The 25,919-nt window shown below is 40.5% G+C and overlaps 1 protein-coding gene across 6 annotated transcripts in view; it reads left to right on the forward strand.

Annotated features, from left to right (window-relative positions):
* The window catches only part of Fam193a (family with sequence similarity 193 member A), a 124,973-nt gene that overhangs the window by 41,157 nt on the left and 57,897 nt on the right, over nt 1–25,919 (forward strand). For 3 of the 6 annotated variants that reach the window (XM_085836622.1, XM_085836619.1, XM_021162177.2), the window contains exons 2-6: nt 1,595–1,837; nt 11,437–11,594; nt 12,223–12,390; nt 17,656–17,890; nt 22,553–22,677. In XM_085836622.1, coding sequence (XP_085692748.1) covers nt 1,613–1,837; nt 11,437–11,594; nt 12,223–12,390; nt 17,656–17,890; nt 22,553–22,677 — 911 coding nt within the window. In that variant the 5' untranslated portion in view covers nt 1,595–1,612. The remainder of the gene's footprint in view (nt 1–1,594; nt 1,838–11,436; nt 11,595–12,222; nt 12,391–17,655; nt 17,891–22,552; nt 22,678–25,919) is intronic. The other 3 variants (XM_085836620.1, XM_021162179.3, XM_085836621.1) reach the window with 2 other exon arrangements.

A 25,919-nucleotide genomic window follows, 5' to 3' on the forward strand; every position in this document is an offset into this window, starting at 1 on the left:
TTTGCTATACCTGGCATTTGCTCGGTACATAAGGTTCAAAGTTTCCTTTCCTTTTTTTATTTATTTTATATTTTGCAATGTTTTTTCATAATATTTAAATTTTTCGATGTTTAAGATATTTTTCTTCGGTGAAGCACGAGTTTCTGTTCGTGGTCCCTGATCAATTTAGACAGTTGGAACACCAGTGGAAAAGCTGAAATCTTAAAGTACTTTTGGACCCATGTATTTGGTGGTGAATGAGTGGCTGTCTTTTGTCAGTTTTGGATGTTATATTACATTTCTGGCCTGGCTTTTGATACACTTGTGCCCAGCATGTGCATGTATAGCCTGTGACCACTGATCTGACAGTTATGGTTATTCTGTCTGTGACAAGAAAAAGATGGGCTTAAGTGAGGCGATTTTTAAAATTCTCATGATGTTGACATCCCAGGGCTCTTTGTATGGAAAAGGACACTCTTGTACTGTTTTGTTTGTTTATTCTTTGGTGGGGATCTGGGCAGGGGAGTTCATAGGCTATACTGGGGACTCTCCTCACCCTGTCACACACTGAGATAGTGTTATGGGTATAATGGGTTCATACTGTTTCAGCTATTATCAGAGCATGTAAATGTGAAAGACTTTCCTTCACTCATTAATTATTTATTCAGCCTCAGATTTTAGCCCCAGTGCCTCTGTGTAGCCCACTTGGTAGCTCTGGTGGTTGTGGGTCAGTTGTGTGTGTTAGTGTGCATTCACAGTCTGGTTGAATGTTGATGATAGTCTTAAGAAGAGACATGCGAGTAAGGGAAGATCTGAGGAGCTGGCTTGGCAAAGACAGCTGAACACTAGAGAAGAATGAGATGGTCTTCTTTTCATCTGATGGCTGTGATAGGAGAGGCTAAAGAGGGGTCTGCTGTCTTCCTTTGCTGAGTGCTTGGTGCCAGCCAGCTTTTGCAAGGTCTGAGTGGACAGTAATGCTATAGGAGAACTCATTTTAGCTATCTGCTTTGAATTAAAGTCTTGTTCCCTGCTTGGTGGTCTTGGTACTGTAAGTCTGTTTCCAAACCTCAGACCCTTAGCTTTTTTGTGTATTCCAAAGGATTTTTTACCTTAGGCTTCCTCTATTCCCACATTTACCCCATAGTTTTGAAAAAGCAGCTGTTGAAATTAGGCAGTGAATTCAGCATTATGCCTGGGAATTTGGGTCTTGGGTATGCAGCTGCCATACCCAAGAGATTGTTTTCTGGAGTTTAGGCCATGGATGGCCCTCTTCAGAGATACTGCTGCCTTGGTGCAAGACCTTGTGTGCAGATGCATCTGGTATGATGTTTCATGCTTAGTTGAGATCTGAAGATCCATGCTGATGAGTTTTCCTGGCCAAAGTAATACAAAAGTCTAGGTGAAGGGGGAAGTGCTTCTTTATGATATTCTTATTTTATTTAAAATATCCAGTTTCTAGAGTATGAGGTTCAGCTTAATATGTTTTCTAGTTACTATTTTTCTATATAAATATACATATGTATTATATATATATATATATATATATATATATATATTTTAACAATCTTGGCTTCCTGGCTCAGGTTTTGAACATAGAATTTTTTTTCTATTCCAGACTCCTTTTAGTTTTGGCATGAATCATAGGACACCACCCTACCCCGCTGGGGATTATTGTCTTCTATGCAGAAGTGAACGAAAAGACTCTTCATTTTTAGAGAGTGGAGTTAAGACTGCGAGCAAATTGGCCCTTTCCATGGCTCCCAAGGGCAACAGCGTGCTGCACCTGCCGCTGTGGGTATGCCCAGACTGCCGGAGGACTGTGGAGAAGGAAGAGAGGCACAGCGGTCTTGACCAGCCGGTGAGTGGCTGCAGCTTCTGTGGGCTTCTTGCTACTCTCTTGTGGGTGGTGGGCTAACTGGCAATGAAAGGATTTCCGTCTGTCATCAGAATGCTTCCTTTCACACTATCTTTTGACCCGTGCCAACAGGGATGTCTCTCCTGGCCTTTGCTGGCCACACCAGCAGTAGGTGGAGAATATCTGCTTCCTTATCTGCACAGTCAGCAACTTGGCCACTAGTTTGTTACATTCTGGCTTTTCCATCTGACCTCAGGGTTTCTTTAGTGATAAAGTTTCCTGAAAAGCTAGTAAGACATTCATGTATTTAGTTCTAGACAATCCTGTGTACTGGTAAATATCTGAAAATTATTTCTGTAGCACACTTTGGAAGCCTGACCTTCCGTATCCCTTGATTCCAGGCCTTCCCTTACTGGAGACTATTAGGCTTGATCTAATCTTTGACATAGCTTAAGTCTTAGTGGCCACTGTTCCCATTAGGCTTTCTTATCTCCTTATTGGTATTCTATGAGATGGCTTTTTCAACTATTTCCATATTCAAGGCACTTTTCTTCGTTTTTATTATTTTATTTATTTATATTATTTTATTATATCTTTCCTTTTGGCTGCTGAATGCAAGTTGTTTTCTGAGTGACTTTTCTTCTGATCTCTTGCTTCTTGTGGCCAGTAACAGGCAACAATTCCTGTCCTCTGCTTTCAGATTAGTCCCAGTGGAGTTTTGAGAAGGATTTGGCTGTAGTATGGATGGCTCTCCACCTCCAAGGCCTAGTACTCTTCGTCATTGGCCATTCAGCTGGCTGAAGACAACCCCAGCTTCAATGCCAGTGTTGGTGGCAAAGTTTTATTAACTAAGTCTGGGGTTTCAGTGCTGATCAGACTAGAAGTTAGTGTTTCTCTCAGCCCCTTTTCACAAGCCCTGTTTCCTGCTTTGTCTCTCATCCCTAGCTCTATCTCTGACTGAATTCTTCACTTACACAATGTGTCTTTTATACTGTAGTATAAACTCCGCGAGCACAGTTATTTTTGTGTATGTTTTAACAAAGAACAGTTAACCTTACATATCTGGTACTCATTTGCATTAAATAGTAATTAAATGAATAAGCAAAGGAATGAAGAAAAGCTCCTGTAATCTATTTACCAAAGATTCAGAGCATAATTAGTCTGAAATTTTCTTCACAGATTTTTTCTTTCAGTTTCATATAAGTATATATTAAATTTTGATCATTTCCCCTCCCTCTAGTAACCTTCCTTTATTCTTTCCCTCTTGCTCCAAAATCCTTCACAAGTGCCCTCCCACTTTTGTAGGTTTTTTTTTTTCTTCTTTCTATGAACCAGGGGTTTAATTAGGGTTATTGGCATGAGTGTTGGAAGTGGGGCTTATTTATTGGAGCCTAGGTTACTTCACAGAGGCTTTTCCAGTGAAGAAAATGATCCCCATCCCAGAAACCATTAAAAGTAGCTCTTCAGGGGGCTAGCGAGATGGCTCAGTTGTTAAGAGCGAAGACTGCTCTTCTGAAAGTCCCGAGTTCAAATCCCAGCAACCACATGGTGGCTCACAACCATCCATAACAAGATCTGATGCCCTCTTCTGGTGGGTCTGAAGACAACTACAGTGTATTTACATATAATAAATAAATCTTAAAAGAAAAAAAAAAGTAGCTCTTCAGCCGGACGTGGTGGCGCATGCCTTTAATCCCAGCACTCAGGAGGCAGAGGCAGGCGGATTTCTGAGTTTGAGGCCAGCCTGGTCTACAAAGTGAGTTCCAGGACAGTCAGGGCTACACAGAGAAACCCTGTCTCAAAAGCAAAAAACAAAAAACAAACAAACAAAAAAAGTAGCTCTTCAGGGATAGATGAAGCCTCGTGAGCCCTCTCCAATCCACCTGTGCCGGTACCCCTTTTTATATTCGCCCTCCCCCATTCTATATGTATTTTTCTCCTTTTAAAATTGTTTGGTGTATGTGTGTGTGTGTACACATGCATGTGTATTCGTAGGCCTTTGGGTTGTTTCCATATTTGGATTGCTTTGGGAAAAGTGCCATGTTTTTATACAAGTCTACCTGGATGTCCTTTCTCCATGTTGCTGCCCTGGACTGGCATCTGTGGTCAGGGAGTGTTGTGGATTGCTGTTTGTATTTTCTGCTCCCACAAGAGGGTGAGGGAGCAGAAAATACAAACAGCAATCCACAACAAGGGAGGATATCTTTTTTTGAGCCCTCTTGAATTATAGTGTCCTTTAGAGCTCATGAAATGAGTTGTCTCTGTTTTGGGGAGAATTTATGTGGAACTGATGTTTCCATTTCTTCCTAAAGCATTGTTCTTGCTTATGTTCCCCCCATTCTGTTTGGTCAAATGCCAGGCAGTGATTAAAGAGCATGTGTCTGATGCTGTTGCCCATTAGTGACTTTGGGAGGCTGAATACATATATTTACTCATTCTAGGGGTACCAAACAATACCTTGCCTCACACTGGAGAGGCTGAGAAGTTCAGTAGTTGTTCTGTCCACAGGCTGAATATCTCCACAGTCTCAGTTTGTTGCTGTAGTCCTAAAGAATTCCTGGAGACTTTCCGTTAGTGCTGGAGTCTTGAATAAATTGGTTCTATTACTGGTATAGGAACAGATCACTCTTATTCTCTATGTATTTTTGTCCTTTTCTTTTTTTTAAAAGATCAATGTTTCCAGTTTTGTTTACATGGTTTCAGGATGTATACTGACTGAACCATTGAGAGTACAGGCAAGATATTTAAGGTAGGTCTTCCTCCTTCAAGTAATCTAATTAAGAAAGTTCCTCATAGGAATGCCCAGCAGTTTGTGTTTTAGTTGGTTGGAGATGCAGTCAAGTTGACAATCATGAATAGCTAGCACACTCCAGATAGCATTTCTTCTGTAGCCACTCATTTCCAGCCTCATTCATGTTTTGTGTATATTGAGCCCAGAAAGCTAAAAGACATATGTACGTATGTATGTATGTACGTATGTATGTATGTATGTATGTACATACGTACATACGTACTTACTTACTTACACAGCATTTTTCTTTGTAGTTCTAACTGTCATGGAACTTACTCTGTAGACCAGGTTATCCTTGAACTTAGAGATCTTCTTGTCTCTGTCTCCCAAGTGCTGGGATTAAAGGCATGTGCTCAAAAGGCAACTTTAACATATTTTTTTCTTTACTACATTTTTTTTTTTTGTAAGTATGTGTGTATCTGTTGGATTCATGCCATGGTCCGTGAACAACTTATAGGAGTTGATTTGCCATATGGATTCCAACTATTGAACTCAGGTTGTCAGGCTTGGCAAGAAGTGCTTTTACTCACTGAGTCATCTCACAGATGCAGCCATCTTAGATATTTTAAAGTGTGCTGTCTATTATTGCTGTCTCCAGCCTGGGTATTGGCCAGCTGAGCTTCCTGCTCTTCTCTTACTGTGTTGATTTTATTATGATGCTGTATGGTTAGAAATTATAGTATATATTAGTCATTCTGCATTCTGTTAGCAGAATTTGCTAATTCTGACTCATGGTTGAGTTTCATAAATGTTGCATATGTGTTTGACCTGGGTAGAAGGCTCTGTGTATATCCATTACTACAGCTGTTTCTGAACTGTGAGCCAAACCTTTTTCCACTCGTGATTTGTGTATGCGTGCTTAATCTACCAATTTCTGGGTGAGATCACTTAAAATCTCTTACTCTCTATGTATTTTTGCCCTTTTCTCTTTTTTTCAATAAATGTTTCCAGTTTTGTTCTACAAGGTTTCAGGATGTATACTGACTGAGCCTGTTGAAGTTACTTATACATTCTCTTCTTCATTGTGTGGGAGCCTCATGGAGGCACCTTCTTCCTTAAGGGTGACTTTTCATGCTATTTGTAACTTTTCTTCCCTCTTCTCTCCTCCCCTCCTTTCTATATTCTTTCTTCTATTTCTGGGTAGTGTTTTTTAGGTTTTCTTGTTGTGCACTCAATAGAAAGGTAGACTTTTGGGGTGTTAGTAGTATATACCTTTAAGACCATCACTCTTGAGACAAAGCCTAGTAGCTCTATCTGAGTTGAAGACCACCCTGGTCTATATAGTGAAGTACAGTCTAACTAGAGCCACATAGTAAGGCCTTGTCTCATAAAAGGAAGGAAGGAAGGGAGGGAAGGAGGGAAGGAAGGAAAGAGGAAGTGTGGGTGAGCTTATTTGGATTTTCTAAGTTTGTTCTTACTGGTGAGTTAGGACTGGTTGCTTCCTGTGGTTGTGGATGTGTTTGGTGTTGACTCTTAGCACAGAGAAACCAAGTGCTGCTCCTTAGCTTAGGTCCTGTTGTGGCTCTGATTCTTAGGATTGCTTTCCTTCTGAGCTGTTGATCACCTTCTGGCCTCTGTTAGTAATAGCACTGAAGCATGGAAATCTAGACACTGTAGTTTGATTTTTTTTTTTAATGTTTAAAATTTATAACCATATAGTATTCATTCATTGTAATTGAGGTTTGTTGCTGTGTGCTAATCACCTGTATAAATATAATACGTTTGAGCTTCCAAATTTTGCTGTTAAAGATTATTCTTTTGGATCACAGTTACAAATGCTTTTCTCTGTAGATGGATGGAAGGAGTTCCTGCGGTATAAAGTATTTATAAAACCAGCTTGAATGGCTGGGCGTGGTGGCTCACGTCTTTAATCCCAGCACTTGGGAGGCAGAGGCAGGCAGATTTCTGAGTTCGAAGCCAGCCTGGTCTAGAAAGTGAGTTCCAGGACAGCCAGGGCTATACAGAGAAATCCTGTCTCGAAAAACCAAAAAAAAAAAAAAAAAAAAAAAAACCAAAAAAAAAAACAACCCAGCTTGATTGCCTGTAAAATCTAGTATTATATTTTCATAAGCAAAAATAATTGAGTGATTAGAGTGGCAAAGTTTACATCTTTTGTAGTTCTTTTTCTAAGTTGTCTTCTGTATGCTGGTTCATCTTTTGATCAAAGTGCATGAAAAAATACTGCAGTGGCCTTTTCATTGGTTTTAAGTGCCCTAGCCTTCATCAGACTACAAGATGATTCAGTGAGTAAGAGTTCTCCTCTCTCTCCCTTCAATAAAAATCCTTAAACATGTATTCTCCCTAAATTTTTTTTAAATCATTGTTACTACTACTAATAAACTCTTTAAAACTGTATTTGTAGCTTGGTATGATGGCAGCCAGTGCTTGAGAGGAAGAAGCAGACAGCACTCTGAGTTTAAGGCCATCCTGGTCTAAATAGTAGTTCTAAGCCAACCACAGTTACATAGTAAAATTCCACCTCAAAATAATAAAATAAATACATGAATAATAAAATAAAATTGTATTTGTAAGCAACCTTAGTGTGTGTGTGTGTCTGTTTGAGACAGGATCTTTCTATGTAGTTCTAGTTCTGGCTATCTTGGAACTCATTATATATATATAGAACAGGCTGGCCTCTTTTTATTTATTTATTTATTTATTTATTTATTTATTTATTATATGTCTTCAGACACTCCAGAAGAGGGCATCAGATTTCATTTCAGATGGTTGTGAGCCACCATGTGGTTGCTGGGATTTGAACTCAGGACCTTTGGAAGAGCAGTTGGCACTCTTAACCTCTGAGCCATCTCACCAGCCCCCAGGCTGGCCTCTTAACTCTGAGATCCCCCTTTCTCTGTCTCTTGAGTGCTGAATTAAAGGCATATGCCATCACTCCCAGACTGTAAGCAAACTTGATACATGCTTGACTTCCTACACTCAGCTGCTGGACTCTTCCATACTGCCCTACCTACCTTGAGCAAAAGGATTGTCAGCCAGATAGCTGGACTAGCCTTACCACCAGCACTAGCTGTTTTAAACACTCCAAGGATGTCTTGAAAAAAATGAATGCATTGTAGCTGACTGGTTGTCTGTACGGTCTGAAGGCACAGCCTCAGCCAGTGCTGTTTGAAAAAAATTAGGCCAGACAGATCAAACAGATCAAACAGACGAGGCATCATCAGGTTTCAAACCACCGTATTTTGGTTTCAGAGCCTGTGCCCTTAACCACTGTGTGCTGTTGTTTGTAATGATTGGATACCTTTACTAAAATATTTGAGGTGTCTATACCAGAGAGTGGAGATACATTGGCTTTTTGGCATTGTATATATAGGAAAGAAACAAAAAAGGGTAAGTTAGTGGGGAAAAAAACCTGAAGTACAGTAGTGAACACTCTTGGAGTAAGCTTAAAAATACGTTTGAATTTTATACCTCATACTGTAGTAAAAGTGTAAAAATGGTAAAATAAAAGGGACAGAGACTAAAGAGGTAGGCACAAATTAAGGATATGATTAATATGAAGGTTTTCCTTAGGCTTTTGTGTGTGTATATATACATCCACGCATGTGGAGGTCATAGATTGACATTGTTGGTTTTTTCTAGTTGCTTTTCACCTTATTTTTTGAGAACTTTTTTTTGTTTTGTTTTGTTTTGTTTTTGTTTTTTTCGTGACAGGGTTTCTCTGTATATCCCTGGCTGTCCTGGAATTCACTTTGTAGAACTTTTTTTTAATGTATGCTCTATGGCAGTGTTGTTCTGAATATTTCACATAATAATTTACTCAAAACCTCAGGGCCTCTCATGGAATCTGAAGCTCACTCATTTGGCTACATTGATTGATTGATTGATCAGTGCACCCTAGTGTACTCTGTCTCTTCATCTCCAGTAGTAAGATTACCAGCATGTACCACTGCTCTTGGCTTTTTATGTTGTGGGCGCATTGTATGCTTGCAATAGAACTCAGGATCTGAGGCTTATATAGCAAGCACTTCACTGATTAAGCCTTTTGTCAGAATTCATAATCTTTAATGTGAGCCCTAAAGTTCATTCTTTCTTTCTTTCTGTCTGTCTGTCTGTCTGTCTGTCTATTAATCAGTCACTTTGAGAATGCTATATGTGGTTTAAAATAGAGGAGGGACACATAAATCTCTTTTGTCTTTTCATTTATTGTGTAAATTAAATGTTTAAATTTACCGTGAAGTTTCGCTCGCGGGGAAGTTATCTGATTCTGAAGGGAAAGAACTTTCTCAGCTGGTAGAAAATGATAGGCTTGACCTTACTCATGAAGCATTAGGTCAGCTGATGGCTTGGTTTTGCTCTTTTCTTGCCAAGGTGCAGTTTTGCTGTTTCAGAATTTGTTTTATTGAATTTGTTTTGCTCTTGACATAGCAGTTTCAGAGTGTTGGTTCATGATGAGCATGGTGGCAAGCAGGAAAGCAGGGTGCTGGAACAGTAGCTAAGAACTTACTTACATTCTTACCTTCAAGATTGACCTGAGAGACACTAATAGTGGGTTTTTTATGGTTTTTTTGTTTTGTTTTTTAGCATCACTTAAACCTGACATTGTCCCAAGAAGAAGTAGGTTCTGCTTATCTCACTTGTTCCTTTTGGTCTTTGCTGTTCTCCTTTTTTGGCAGTTTGAATGTCTACACTGCATGAGAATGCATTTGAAGGCTTATCTAGCCCAAACCTCCAAACTCTTCCACATTCCTTCCACAAACTAGCTCTGAACCTATAAATCAGAGTCAGGTATATCATATAAATGATCCTGCTTCATCGCTCTAATAAAGTACCTGATGGAAACAGCTTGAGGTCAGAGGTTTATTTGGGTCTACAGCTTGAAGGTACAATCTGTCGTTGTGGGTAAAATAGGGTGGCAGAAGCAGTAGTCTATGCTGATGGAAGCTTACCATCCATCTTTGTAGAGGCCAGGAAGCTGGTCATTGCAAATTTCACATTGCCAAGTGAATAGAAAATAATCGTCATATTTTGAAAAATGGTGTCCAATTTGGACAGAACATAACCAGGCAGAAGGTTAGCCGGATGAGCACTATAGACAGAAGAACAAGTACAGTGACACAGAAGCAGAACTTTGTCCCAGACAAGTTGGAAGGCTTTGATAAGAAGCAAGGAATGTATTCCAAAGTGATACAGAAATGAACAGAAGATTTTAGGCAGGGGAGCCCATGAACTCTCTCTGGTTACTATTTGAGAGTGGATAAGGGCAAGTGGAAGCCAGTAGAGACCTAGCAGTCCCCCGGTGAGAGGTGACAGGTTACACTGAGTGGCAGGTTGGGAATGTGCTAGTTTGAGGTGAGCATGGGTGTGGGCACGAGCTGGGAGAGAATAGTCAGCTTGTACATTAATTGACTGATCTGCTGCTGTTGAGAAAATCTGGTGATTGTCACCAGAAAAAGCTTTGCCTGCTTATCTCTGGGTAAGAGTGATGCCAATCATCAGTAGAAGAGGAATAACAGTAGGATAGGAATAACAGTAGTAGAGGCTGTGTCTCATGTCCTTATACTTCTTTATTCCACAGTGGAGGAGGAGGCTCAGAAAGGAGACATTTAGGGTCTAGGTTGTCAAGCCGACTGGCTTTTTTGGCTAAAAGGTGCTTGCTCTAGGTTACATGTAGCTGAGTCACAATAGCAGGAATACTTGTAGGCTTGATGTCTGACCAACACTAGGTACTTATTTCCTCTGGTCTAGGATGCTAACTGGATCTTCTCATTGTTCAGCACCTATTTGTGTGGGTTCTTTGCTGATGACAGCTCCTTCTCCCATGTGGGAGTGACAGTACAGTTCCCTGCTGTATCTCTTGGGCAGGAAGTTCTTGGGTTCTTGAGTTCTTCCACTTCAGGAGTCTGATACTAGTGTCGATTTGCCAAACCTTTGAAGCACATTAGCCTTCTTGAACAGCAGTAGCCTTAGGGTGGTGTAAAGGGGTGTGTGTATTCTATAGGGAACAGGAGCTATAGGAAACATTTCTCATGTCTGATCCTTTCCCTTAAAGAAGCCTGCCCCATGCCTCAGTGTTTCACTCTTAGTTAGGATGTTGTCAGAGCAGGCTGGCTCTGTTGTAGACATGAGTGTATTCCAGTGCTTTAACCTAACTTGTCTGCCTAGAGTGACCTCAAGTCTTTTTGTCCGTGGTCAGACAGTATAGGTTCTGGGCCCACTGCCTTTGTTTTTCAGGAAGTTGTGGTCGGATCACACCTTTACAAGTGCCTACTAGAATGATTATCACATGCTATTTAGGGCACTGGAAGGCAAGATTGTTTGTCTTTTCTTTTTTTCCCCCTCTCCCCTTCTTTCCTTCCTTTGAATGAAATCTGTTGGATGTTGTCATGTGATGGTAGAAACCACTGGAAGTAAGAACAGCATTGATTCAGATAAACCTGGAGTTTATTGCCTGCCTATCCAGTGTGCTGCACACTGAGGCAAGAAAACGCAGGCTGCATAACGTGTTCAGGGCCAGCCTGTGCTGCTGTGTAGTAGACTCTTGTCACCTGATAGTCCCTTTTCAGCTTCTCCAAAAGTTTGCTATATAGATTTAAGTGTTTGTGTTGTAACATTTTTCTAGTAGGCAGTTTTGTTTTGTTTTGTTTTAAGACAGGATCTTTTTATGTAGTTCGGGTTGTCCTAGAACTCTCTATGTAGATCATGCTGGTCTCAAATTCAGAAAGATCCACCCGCCTCTGCCTCCTGAGTGCTGAGATAAAAGTCATATCTGCCTCTAAAAGGCATTTTTTAAGAAGTCAGTAGACAGTTGATGCCATAAACATAATTGGTCTGTTGTATTCTATTTTTAAAGCAGGGCCAAGATTTTCTCCTTCACTCATCTCTTGGGGGTTCCCAGCCTGAGACCAGTGGTGCTGGGAGGCTGGCCCTAGGCACACAGACCATGACCTCATCAGGGCTAGGCACCACGCCCTCAGATGCCTGTTCATGTGAGGCCTGCAGTGAACGCAGGTATGTATTGTGTTGTGCCACTTAATGCTAGGATCATGGGATATGTAAGAATATGTTGTGCTTGCCTGGGATATGGGGTTCTTTTGACAAATATCTGTTTGACATATCTCCAAGAGTAGGACATGACTTTTCTATTATGAGGGAAAAAAACTATACAAAAAGACAAAAATATTGCCCTTAAGAGACTAAACACTAGTAAGCTGGACCATTTAAAGAGCAAAATGGGAGAACTCTTAGAATTTAAATAAATGTCAACTCTTATTTCATGTTGTAATCTTAGCACTTGACAGGCAGAGCTGTCTACCTATAAGTTCCAGTGCAGTCAGGGACTTATAGCAAGACTTTATCTCAAGAAAAAGAATATTAATTTGAAAAGAAAAGTAAGTCTAAGATGAGCATAAAAAATGAGTATGGAAGATGAGCTTGTGATGGAAGGTATTAGGAGTTGAAAGAAGAAGCTAGGAGTTCATAGCAAAGGGCTGTACCCCTGGCCTGGAACAAGGCACCAAAGGATGGAAAGCAAGGGCTCTGTTTGTCATATGGGGTCAGAGTATGGGGTTGAGGAGTACCTGGTGGGAAGTTAGGTAGACTACCTCCCTTAATTCTGCTGGTTCCTATGTTGTCACAGAGACATCTCAGCAGAGACAGAACGGGAACCACAACAACTGCAGAACTATTGGTCAGAAGTACGCTACATGGTCCGATGCATATACCGCCAGGCAGGGACCCCGCTGGCAGAAGATCAGGACCAGTCTCTGGTTCCCGACAAAGAGGGCGTGAAGGAGCTCGTGGATAGGTACAGGTTGCCCCTTCATGTTACATCCCCTTGCCCTCCTCCTGTCCATGGAGCCTCAGTGCTTGTCCTGAGTAAAACTCAGCAGGACTTCTGAGTTCTTGGTGCAGCTCTTTTCTTCAGCAGATAACTGGCAAACAGGAGACTTCTGGGTCAAAAATTGCAGGTTTCCTTCCTCCCTCCCTCTCCTTCTTTTCCTTCCTTCCTTCCTCCCTCCCTCTCCTTCTTTTCCTTCCTTCCTTCCTCCCTCCCTCTCCTTCTTTTCCTTCCTTCCTTCCTTCCTTCCTTCCTTCCTTCCTTCCTTCCTTCCTGTTTGATTTTGAAACGGTTTCTCTGTGTAGCCCTGGCTATCCTGGAATTCAGTCTATAGTCAGCTTCTGCCTCTAACTACATGTGCCACTATACCTGTCTGGGTTCTCCTGTTTGTAAACTGAAATGTTTCTGTCATATATTAAGACATATGGCATATGTCATATTAGCACAACCAAGATGCTAGAGTTCTTGCTATACCAGCTGGTATTAGATATTTTTATAAGCACTTTTACATTTGTAACTCAGGGAGAAAGGCAGAGTCCGCCTGTCCACCGAAGCACTCCTGAGATTGAACAGCCTGTGAAGGCACTTGCTCCATGAGGTGCATAGCAGCTGTTCTCACAGGGAGTGCTTTCTACCCAGCATCTGCCCTTCAGCAGGCTCCCTGTGCCCGGTGACTGACAGAAAGTGAGGTGGGCATCACTTCTGCTTTTCATTACAACTTAAGTGTGCCATCTTTTCCCAATTTTAGAAGTGTTCCAAATAAAAGCAAAAAATCTGAGCTGCATATTTCATGGATCGATTCTCATTTTTTTTCCTCATATTTTGATTACATACTTTGGCATCTTATGAAGTCACATTTGCCATAGATTCTGCCAAAGAAGCAGAGGCATTGATTTACAAAGCATTGTGTTCCTGATTTGACCTGTTACCTACTTAGTGTTTTGTAAGACAGTTCCAAATAGAAGTGCCTTTTTAAGAACTGACTTCCTAGTTAGTGACACATAAAACCCATGACATCCCAGATCCTTTTTGTTTTGTTTTGTTTTGTTTGTTTTTGTTTTTGTTTTTTTGGTTTTTCAAGACAGGGTTTCTCTATGTAGCCCTGGCTGTCCTGGAACTCACTTTGTAGACCAGGCTGGCCTCGAACTCAGAAATCTGCCTGCCTCTGCCTCCCAAGTGCTGGGATTAAAGGCGTGCACCACCAAAGCCCAGTGACATCCCAGATCCTTAATGCTACATCTGTGATGCTTTAGAATACTGTCAGCACAAGTTTTATCCAGGTGGAGCAGCACCTATCAACACTTGTGATTGATTGATTGAGTGATAAACTACTTGCATTGTCTTTTTCACATAAGTCTGTTTGCGTGGGCTTGAGAGAGATCACTCAGTGATTAGAAGCACTGGCTGCCCTTGCTGAGGACTTGATCACAACTGTCTATAACTGCAGGTTCAGGGATCAACACCCTTTTTGGGGAGCACCAGGCATACATGTGGTACTCATATATGTAAGCAAAACTCACATACTCATAAAAGTTATAAATTAAAAAATATCTGTTCTCAAAAATATCACATAGTTTCTTCCTTAAATTTATAAAATGTGGAAATGGACAGAGAATCAAAATGCTTCTAATTTAACAGCACTGAAAAAAACTATAAGGACGTGTCCTTGGGACTTCCTTTTTCATAGAGGTTGTATGTGTTTGTTGTTGTGTTTGTTTGTTTGTTTGTTTGTTTTTGAAGACAGGGTTTCTCTGTATAGTCCTGTATAGACTAGGCTGGCCTCGAACTCAGAAATCCTCCTGCCTCTGCCTCTGCCTCTGCCTTCCAAGTGCCGGGATTAAAGGCGTGAACCACCACTACCCGGTGTATGTGTTTGTTTATGTGCACGAGTATGTTCTGAAAGGCCAGGGTATCTTCTTTTGCTCTCCTCCTGATTGCCTTGAGATAATGGCTTTTCAGTGAACTGAAAAAGCCCACTATTCTGGATGTACTTGTTGTCTTTTATTATCTATTGTAATGTTAAGTGTGGTCCCCCAAGACCTGGCTTTCCCAGAGGTGAGAGAATCTCTACATATACCTTGGCCCCAAGTTATTTATGATTGGTAAATAAAGATGTCAACAGCCAATAATTGGGCAAAAGAGACACAAGTGGGGTTTAAGTTTTCTGGGCTTGAGGGTCAGAGGAAGACCACAAGGGAAAAAAAAGTACAAAAAAAGAAAAAAAGAGAAGCCACCAAGGGTTAGGTGTCAAGAAAATATAGCCCACCTTAATCCCAGCACTTGGGAGGCAGAGGCAGGTGGATTTTTGAGTTCGAAACCAGCCTGGTCTACAAAGTGAGTTCCAGGACAGCCAGGGCTATACAGAGAAACCTTGTCTTGAAAAACAAAAAATAAAAAAAGGAAAGAAAATGTAGCTCTCAGGGCTAGCCAACTAGAGTTCAGAACAGCCCAGATAAAACATAAACAATAATATTTAGCAGTTATTGACTTATTACCAGTATAAAACTTACATATTTTTAATCCAAAATCTAAATGGTTTAAGATGGGATTAAAAACCTGCAGTCAAAATTAAGTAATTTTGACAACAGATTCTAACAGCATAGAGGGTAGGCAGCTGCTGAACCTTTATACTGTTTAAGACTTATTATAAGTATAAAGGTTATATATGGTTTTTATCTGAAAACTAAATGGTCTTAAGGCAGGGTAGAAAGCCCAGGTCAAGATTAAATAGTTTTACAACATGTACTGGTTGGCCATCACGCTTTGGATGTCCACTCTTTTTCAGCTAGGCTGGATGCCAGTGAGTTTTCAGAAAACACTTATTTTCACCTTCCAAGGCTGGATGACAGACATGCTCAGGGTTGTCAGGGTCAGGCCTTTTACAAGGGGACTAGGAGTTTGAATTCAGGTCCTCGTGCTTGCAAAGCAAGTGATCTTCCTCACTGAGCCTTCTCAGCTCTCTAGTGTTCTTGTAAGTTCAGTTGTCCCATGCTCATTTGAATTTTATGTTACTGTCCTTAAACGTATAGAACACATTCTGCTTAAAATTGTTGCCAGACTTAGTGATATATACCTGTAATCCCAGCACGGAAAAATTAAGACAGGAGGTTAATCTGTGCTTTACAGCACATTCACGGCACATAAGCCACATAGTAAGACCCTGTCTCCTGAAACCAAAGGCTAGGGATAGCTCAGTGGTTGAGCTCTTGGGTAGTATGTATAAAGCCCTGAGTTTGATCTTTAATAATGGGGGAGGGGGAACCCACTAAATTTTAATGTTATAAAAATTAATACATCTTTTTTAAATGTAGCAGCCACGTTAACAACCCTACCCATTTATTTTCTCTAAGCACATTGTAGACTTGGCTTTACATATTTATTACCTTGCACATTTATATAAGACTTTACATACTATTTTGCAGATTTTATATAGATACATACTTTCTATACGACTTTGCAAATTTTACCTTGACTCTCTATCATTTACAACTTTTCTTTTAGTGATGTTTAACTTTAGAAAGGGAACAAGAGGGGATGGAGAGATAACTTAACAGTTGAGACTGCTTGCTGCTGTTGTAGAGGGCTTAGATTTGTTTTTCAGAACCTAGTCCAGTTATGGCAGCTCGTAAATGCCTGTAATTCACATTTCCAGGGGGATACAATGTCCTTTTTTGGTCTCTATAGGCTCAGGCATGTATATGGTATACATAAATTCAGGTACACATACATACACACATTAAAAATAATAAATATGTTTGTTTGTTTGTTTTGTTTATTTTTGAGATTTCACCATATAACTCTGGCTAGGGTGGAACTTGCTATGTAAGCCAGGCTTGCATCCAACTCATAGTGATTTTTCCCATCTTGAGTACTGGGAGTGAAAGTGACCCATAACACTGTGCTAATTTTCTCTCTCTCTCTCTCTCTCTCTCTCTCTCTCTCTCTCTGTCTTTTTCCCTCCCTCCCTTCTTCTCTCCTTCCTCCTTCCCTCCCTCCTCTCTCTCGTTCTCTCTCTTTCTTTAATCGAAGAGGTAACAACTATCCTCTTTTCTTAAGATTTAATGTGGTAGCCAAAAGATGTAAGAATCTATTGATATAAAATTCATAGTTTAGTATATTCTACACCTGGTTTGTAACAGCCACTTAGCTCAGCTGTTTTTTCATAGTGACACATTCCAGTATATGTTTTAGTTATTGCTTCAGTGGCTTTATGCTTCCATCTAGAATGGTGGTTCTCAGCCTTTCTAATGCTGTGACCCTTTAATACAATTCTTCATGTCATAGTGATTCCCCAACCATAATCTATTACTACTTCATAACTGATTTTGCTACATGAATCATAATGTAAATATCCGTGTTCGGTGATGGTCTTAGGTGACTCCACGGGAAAGGATCACTTAACTCCTCCCCTCCCAAAAGGGTCTCCACCCACAGGTTGAGAACTTCTGATCTACAGGCATCTCAGAAGTGTACATTTTAAAGAAGTGGCAGCTTTAATCATAACAATACCGTACTATAGAGCAAGTTTTAAAAACTGGATCATCTCCATGCATGAACCTATAATGCAGCATCAGGAGGCTGAGGAAGAAAGTTTTCTTTCTCTGGGTGGTAACTTATAGTTTCTCAAAATTTGGACATTAATTACAATCATGGATGGCTGCAGGGATATATTTCCCGTGCTTTTAAGCATTTCATTGTATTTTATGCATTTCATCACTTTGTTGATAATTTAAAAATGGGATAACCTGTATCTTAACACTTTTTCTAATTATGAAAATGACACAGGCTCGTTTGTATGATACACATGAGTTTCTAGAAAGAAGGAAGGTAAACTTGGCCCCAGCCCTTCAGCCAGATATCATCTCTGCTGGGATTGGGGCTTGTCACTTTCTAATTCACTCATTGGATTAGCACCTGGGGTCAATTCTCAGGCACTTTTTACTCTTATTTGTGAGTTATAATACCTTCCTTAGAGATGGACTAAGATCTTTTTTCATGGACTGTAGGTATGGAGTACAGGTTGCATAAACAATGCAGTCCTAGGAAGCATTTGGGGTCATGTCAATGTCTATGAGTTACCTGGCATCAAATGCTTTAGGTGCACAAGTTCCTTCTCTGTGACTCCCATAGGTTGCCACAAGAAAGACAGTGGATTGTCAGTGACACTGACAGGAAAACTGACATGTGTGGACAAATCATGGCTAAGTGGTGATTCTTTCTGTGTCTCTACAGGCTCTGTGAGCGGGACCCCTATCAACTCTACCAGCGGTTGGAGCAACAAGCCCGGGAATATGTGCTAGAAATGAAGGTCCGTCTGCTCCGGCAGCTCTCTGCTGCAGCAAAGGCCAAGGCTCCGTCTGGCTTGCAGGGCCCACCACAGGCACACCACTTTGTCTCCCTACTCCTGGAGGAGTATGGTGCCCTTTGCCAGGCAGCACGATCCATCAGTACCTTTCTTGGCACTCTGGTGAGAGACCATATCCACTTCTTTCCTGGCTGCTGAGGTGAACATAAGAACAAAAGCATTTGGTAGGGAGATAATATGCAGCCAGGGGACTGATCATATGGTTAAGCCCTCCTTGTACGATCACAGAGTCCTTTGCACACAAGGTGTAGTAGGATTGTTAGTTTAATGGAATTTGCTGGCAGAGAGAAGCATTTAGAGAATTAATGTCCAGGAGCCATAGGATGAAAATCTGTTTAGGAAGACCTGAGCACTAGGAAGTTAGACACTAGGCTATGGAGGTGAGAGCAGTGATACATTGAGGGGAGTCTGTGAAGGTGTTGGTGTTCTGGGTTTATGTTGGTGTACTGCCAGTGACAGGTGCTGCAGTTGATGAAAGGCATAGCCAAAGGCCTCTTGCTTAGACTTCTTCACGTGTGTACTAGCAGCACAGTTGAGAAACCCTGTCTTTACACTGTTCTCACAGTTCTAGTGGGGACACAAGTGAATTTCTGACCACTCTCTTCCTGGGTGGACAGAGGCATTGTGTGGAAATACAGTCGTTGCAGTTGGAAGCAGACCAGGTTCCTCAGGCACATCAGTATAAACTCCTTATGTTGCCTCTCCTATCCTGTCAAATGTGGTCCCCAACCCCACCCTCACGACCTGCAAGTCTTCATCATTATGTTATCTGATTATTAAGTGATACTTGATACTTAAGTCGGTGGGTTTTGTTGCTTTCTTAGTGGTAGCTATGTTTTGGGAACAATGTAGAAACCATTGCTTATTTATCTGATTCTGATGTTTATGGTCTAATGTTAACTCCAGAAAAGTTCACATAACACCATTTGGCAAGAAATTGCAACAGCCCTACACTGTCCAATTTTCCTTCCTCATTCTGCCACCGTGCCAGGTAATTACTTCCAATAAGAGGAGTGTGAGACATGCGGTTAGTGAAAATTGGCTGAAGTGACTAAGGCAAGCTGGGTGTGAGGGCCCTGGTACTTGCAGTTGACCTATGCACCTCTTTGTAAATCTTGTACAGTTTAGCCCACCTCCACCTCAACTTGGGACTTGGCCAATTCTAGACTTAGTTTTAGAGCTGTAAAATTAAAATGTACGGCTATACAACTTCTATTTTGAATGGCTACTCTAACTATATAGAAGCATACTGAGATGCATAGACTTTAGAATTGGTTAATTTTGATATGTGATTTTTTGATGTGTTAATTTGTGTTAATATGTGTTAATTTTGATATGTGCTCCATCTCTCTGGAGAGTACCAGTCTAGGTTGTTAAAAATGCACACTCCAGAAAGTGCTGTTGGTGTCTATCCATCCTCACATGACTCCATTTTACAAAATTAGCAGAGTTCTACTTGAGCTCAATGGTAGAATGATAGCCTACTATGTTCAGAACCCTGGGTTCCATCACTAACCCCTCAAAATAAAGTTTTAAATAAGCTATGCTTAACAGTATTATTTATTTACAAATGTTTATACATACATATATACAGTTGGGAAATTTTAAAAAAATCACATATCAAAATTAACCAATTCTAAAGTCTATGCATCTCAGTATGCTTCTATATAGTTAGAGTAGCCATTCAAAATAGAAGTTGTATAGCCGTACATTTTAATTTTACACTTTCACTCACTATCAATAGATTTTTCTACATTTAACCCACTACTCAAACTGAAAAATCCACGTCAAAGTTAAAATTTAAAAAAAAAATGTTTTACAGCTGGTGCTCATTACTGACCTGTATTCAGTACTGTCTCATCCCTAATAGCCTTTCTTGCTTGCTTTCTGTCATGTTGTGCTATGCCCACATGCACAGTTATTTACATATGTGCATATAGTCTTGGCTAGAGTCTGCATATGGGAGAAAACAAGTAGCTTCTTTATTTCTGAGAGTTCCTGAACTTACTTAATATGTATTCTAAGTCCATCCATTTTCCTACAAATAGTTAGTTTTTCCCAGAGCTAAATACTATATGATCGTGTGTGTGTGTGTGTGTGTGTGTGTGTGTTTAATTTTCATTGCCCATTCATCTGTTGGTGGACAACTAGGTTGATTCTAATTTTTTGCTATAGTGAATTAAGTAGTTAGTGAGTTAAACATGGGAGTGCAAACATCTCCCCCCCCCTTAGGATTTATTTATTTATTTATTATTTTATATATGTGAGTATATATATCACTCACTCGCTAGCTGTCTTCAGACACACCAGAAGAGGTCACTGGATCCCATGACAGATGGTTGTGAACCACTATATCATTGTTGGGAATTGAACTCAGGACCTTTGGAAGAGCAGTCAGTGCTCTCGCTTAACTGCTGAGCCATCTCTTTAGCTCTCGAGTACAGATCTTTATGGTAGGGTATATAGTTCTCTGGATATATGTTCAGGAGTTAAATAATTATTAACTTACAATATAGAAATATTTTCTTGTGGTGTGAACCCCGTTAAAACTTGAACAAAATGCAGATATAGGAGTATTACTTTTGATTATGCATGGCATAGGTTACATATTCTGTTGTATTTGTTCTTCAAGGGAACAAGTAAATTTAGGAAATATAAAAGAAAATAAAAGTCTTTGCTGAGGGGCTGGAGAGATGGCTCAGCGGTTAAAAGCACTGGCTGCTCTTTCAGAGGTCCCGAGTTCAAATCCCAGCAACCCACAAGGTGGCTCACAACCATCTGTAGTGGGATCCAAGGCCCTCTTCTGGTGTGCATGAAAACAGCTACAATATAATCATATAAATAAAACAAATAAATCTTTAAATTAAAAAAAAAGTCTTTGCTGAGAAGGCATAAAGGGGGAAAAGACCTAGTGTTCAAAACTTAGTTGAAAATTAGAACCCTGAGAACATGTGTACTCAAATCAATATTGGTCCCAAGGATTCCTTCTGGTCCTGATATGGAATTTAAGTCTCAGTCTAGTCCAGGGTGGAGTCCACTTGAAGTGCAGGGCCCATAAGTGACTTCAATCCAAGCACTGGAAGGAGAACAGGAATTGTTTATCATGACCCTGGATTTTTGTGATACATTAAAGAACCTTGCAGTGGTCCAAGCTGTGCACAGGTTACATCCCCCTCTCAAATGAGACACTTACCAGTTTCATTGTTTTGTTTTGAAATTTAATTTTTTTTATGTTTTGAAGGTTTGTTTTTTGTTTTTTGTTTTTGTTTTTTTAATGTGTGTGGTTGTTTTGTTGTGTGTATGTCTGTGTACCATCTTCATGTCTGATTCCACACAGGCCAGTCCAGGAGAAAGGCACTAAACCCCTGTAAGTAGAGTTACAGATTGTTGTGAGCTGCCATGTGGGTGCTAAAATTCAAACTCTGGTCCTCTGGATGAGCAGCCAGTGCTCATTACTGCTGAGCCATCTCTTCAGCCCTAGTTAATTAGATTGTTTGTTTGTTTTAAAGTCACAAAATAAAGGTTGAAGAAAACACAGCTGAGAGCAAACAGAGACAACAACTGAACACTGAAGATAGTGAATTTTCAGCCTACAAAGTAACTGTGTTTTCTATGTCTAAAGAAATAAAATGTGTTTAAATTCATAGTCAAGGTTAAGATGATGATGGCAAAGGGTCATCTCAGTTTGTGGGAAAATAAACTCAGAAACACATAATCTTTCCCAGTCTCCTTTCTCCCTGCCCCTCTCCCCCTCCCCCACACCCTACCTTTAAATCCAGCATTTAGTATCCAGAGGCGGGAGGATCTTCAGTTAGTGGCCAATGTATCTACATAGAGAAACTTTTTTGTTTACCTTAAACAAAAAAGGATCTGGGTATGTAGATCAGTGAGTGTAATGGGCTTACACAACATGTTCAAGGCCTATTGTTACATCCTTGGTAGTGTAAAAGCAAAGAGAAAGGAGACAAAAAGTTTAATAGGCAAACAATAAAAGACTGAAAAGAAAACTAGTAAATTAGAAAAAAAGGAATGGAGTCCTGAGCTCTGTAATATGTGCCCTGAAAGGACAAAGAAGTGGTGTGCACCAGAGGAGTCAGAGCACTGATGCAGCACCAGTGTGGCACTGCTGCAGGCTTGCAGTCTGCTGTCTATAGCACCTGAGCAGCTTGCTCCTGTGTCTTAGGAAAATAAAAGCCCTTGTGTTGTCTGAGTGTCCCCAGTGGAGAATATATCTGCAGCTATCAGAATGAGCTTTCACAAAGACAGGCAAGAAGAGTATTGTCCTGACTCATACGTTTTTCTTTTTAAAAATGTTTTATATATTTGTGTGTGCATCTCTGGAAGTCAAGAAGACAAGGTGTACAAGCTGGTTCTTGTCATGTGGGTTCCAGAAATCATAATTAGTTCATCAGGTTACCATGAGGCACCTTGACTAGATGAGACATATCTCCAGTCATGTGTTTTGTTTTTTCTTCTGTCATTTTTAAATCTCTGAACGCACCTGCCACCCATGTCTAGGGTTGGGGTGGGTACGAGTTACTTAGAAGGCAGTGAGGTAGTGACCCATATTGCTCATGTTAGTGATCTGGTTTGATGTGTTTTGACCCCAGCAGGGAGCAGTGACTCATCAGAAGCAGGATGTTGTAGGCCTGTGTAGACGGTGGCAGTACGTTGGTGAGGGGGGATCATTTTGGAAAGTTTCAGTTTCATCCACTCACTACATCTTCTGTTGTCTTTTTTGTTGCTGTTGTTTTTTTAAACTAGGAAAATGAACATTTGAAAAAGTTCCAGGTGACATGGGAACTGCATAACAAACATCTATTTGAAAATCTGGTCTTTTCAGAGCCACTTCTCCAGAGCAACTTGCCAGCACTGGTGTCTCAGATCAGGTATTTTGTCTTGACTTGGATTCTCTATTGCTGTAATCTTGTGTACGCGCATGTGGCTATATAGGTCACTACCACATGGAAGTCCTTATAGGAAAAATCACAGGGCATAGGGGAAAAAGACAGTGGACAGAAAGCTCAGACCCTGAGATACAATACAACTAAACTTTTATTTATAATTTATTATATGTATATGAATGTTTTGCTTACATGCATGTCTGTGTCTCGTGTGCCACAATGATTAGAGAGTCAAGAAGAGGGCATTGGATCCCCTGCAAATGGATTTACAGGCGGTTCTAAGCCACCATGTTTGTGATGGAACCAAAATAGGTCTTCTAAAAGAACAGCCAATGCTGTTTACTGCTGAGCCATTTTTTTTTCAGCTCCCAATTGAAATTTTAAATAGCAAACCATAATACCATATAAAACATAACACCATAATATCTCATAAATGAATAAAGGCTTTGGCACACATTGCTTTACCTTGACAGGTCTTGGTTCAGTCATGGATCCTGGTAGGTTTCTTAGGTTGTAGGAGGTAGAGGAGGAGGAAGAACATGGGTCTCAGAGTGCCTTAGACTCCCCTGGAATTAGGTATGCCTTTTCTTGGTTTATCCTAGTATACTGTACTGCCTATGTCACTTCTCAACAGGAGAGCTGGTGAGAGTCTCTACTGTTACCAAGACGAGCACATAAGTACAGAACTCTTGAATGGGCCTCTTTTGGGGGTGAACTATGCTAAATGGAGTGTGAAGTATGAGCATATGTTTGTCCTGCAGCTAGCCTCTCCTTTATCAGTAGATGAAGTACTCAATAGAGTTGAATGGTGATTAGCTTACTCAGCTTATCACCATTAGCTTATCCACTAACCACTTGCGCAGGGGCACACACACACACACACACACACACACACACACAATTTCAAAAATCAAATCATCTCTACTTGATTTTGTTCCACCTCTGTTTTACTACATATTACATTGTCACAATGTAGGTACATACTAACAGCAGCTACTTTTATTTTGCCCACTACACTTCACTCCAAGAGAAAGAACCAATTCAGAAGTAGTTGGTCAGAGGGAACAACACAAGGAAGTCAGGACAAAGTACTGTGTAGAATTAGTGTACGTTTTGCAGGTTTTTACCAGTTTTGCTCAGCCTCATTTTGCTTCACAGCCATTCTTTCTATGCCCACTACTTAAAAGCATTTGATGCAGGATGGTCAAGATGTTTCAGGAGGTAAAGGCACTTGCTGTCAAGCCTGATAACCTGGGTTTGAACTTGATCTCCAGGTCCCACATGATGGAAGGCGAGACTTCTTCCTGGACATTGTTCTCTGGTTTCTGCATGCAAGCTATGATAACATTTGTGCACATGTATATCCACTAACCACTCTCGCAGGCACACACACAATTTCAAAAATCAAAAGCATCCAGTACACTCTTGGAGGTAAAATGGGAAATTTTTCTTTTTCTTTTTCTTTTCCTTTTTCCTTTTAAAAGATTTATTTATTTTAATGTATATGAGTACACTGTAGCTGTACAGATGGTTGTGAGCCTTCATGTGGTTGTTGGGAGTTGGATTTTAGACCTCTGCTCGCTCTGGCCCAAAAATTTATTTATTTATTATATGTAAGTACACTGTAGCTGTCTTTAGACACCAGAAGAGAGCATCAGATCTCATTACAGGTGGTTGTAAGCCACCATGTGGTTGCTGGGATTTGAACTCAGGACCTTTGGAAGAACAGTCAGTGCTTTTTACCTGCTGAGCCATTTCACCAGCCCCACAATGGAAATTTCTGACTCTGACCCTTGTGACAGGAAAGGAAGCCAGGGTTAACATGAAAGTATTCTTGTCCACGTTGTGCGGATCACATTCACCCAAGTCTCCTGTGGGGCTAGAGTAAGTCTCTGTACCTGCCCTTAGTTTTTTTTCTTAGCAAGTTTTGGGTTATCAGTCATCCATTTGATCTCTAGACAGAAATGATTTCTTTTCTGCTCCCACGTTCAGAATATCATTCTCATTAGGAGTTACAGTCAGATTCCAAAGAGGTAACAGTATCCTAGTTTAGAGTGTTCACTCCCTATTACTCTCAAGAGTAGGAAATGAGGTATAGGAAAGAGGGAAAGCAGTATGCCTTCTAAAGAGTTCTAGTCGGTCCAGAAAATGCTGTTCCTTTGTGTCTCACCACAGATTTACTTTTCAAATCCAAGAATAGTTTATACTTGACTTTTTAGTGTACAGATCTACATTTGGCAACTCATAAAAAGTTTTGCCATAAATTACTACTGAGATACATAGTTGTTGTAGGCTCATTAACTTACAAAAAAATACAAGGTCAGCTGGGCATGGTGGGTTATAACTCTAATCTCAGTATTTGGAAGGCACAAGTAGCTAGATCTCTGTGAATTCAAGGACAGCCAGGGCTATATAGAAAGATCCTGTCTACAAAAGAAGGTGGGCAAAAAGTTAATAAAGTAAAATAGAGATATGAACTGTGCAGTGCATACATATAGTTTAATAGGTTATGAGATGACAAACAGCCGATGACCAGCACAGGTTTATTTAGTTTGTCTTTTTTTTATTGTTTTTGTTAATATTATTTTAGAGGGCAATCTGATCTGCATAGAGAGGGAATTTCAGGACAGTCAGAATTTTTATGGTAAGACCCATTTTAAAAATGTTCAGTAACTGGGGATAGGAGGGTGTCACTGTCCAAGAGGTCTTGCTGTACAAGCATGAGGACCCAAGTTTGAGACCTTTGCACCTCCATAAAAGTAAGCCATGGCTGTATGTACTTAGAACCTCCAGTACTGGGACGGTGTGTAAATTTAGAGTCTGCCAGACAGTTAGTGTGACTGAACTGTTGAAGTCCAGGTTCAGTGAGACAAAGAGATCAAAGTGATAGAACAAGACAGTAGGTCTTCTCCTCTACCCGCCTTGTGGCTTTGCACACACATACAAATAAATAAATAAACAATCTGCCTAAAGGTCATCCTTATTCACAGAAACGTATTTTCCTATTGTTAGCTTTCTAACACCGACTAAACGCTGCAGATAGGAACTTGTAAGGAGGCTCCCCATTTCAGAAAATGTAGTCCATCACTGAAGTACTTGGCAGAGGAAAGATGTTCACCTTGTTGTAACTGCCCTGAAGAGAAAGGATTAAGGAATAAAGTGCAGCAGGTTTCCACCAGTTCCTGATACGTAGCCCGGAAGGCTCTGAGGTCAGAGCTCCCCCTCCT

Source organism: Mus caroli, unplaced genomic scaffold, assembly GCF_978045245.1.
Source record: "Mus caroli unplaced genomic scaffold, Mus_caroli_1 scaffold_4, whole genome shotgun sequence".
Lineage (NCBI taxonomy): Eukaryota > Metazoa > Chordata > Mammalia > Rodentia > Muridae > Mus > Mus caroli.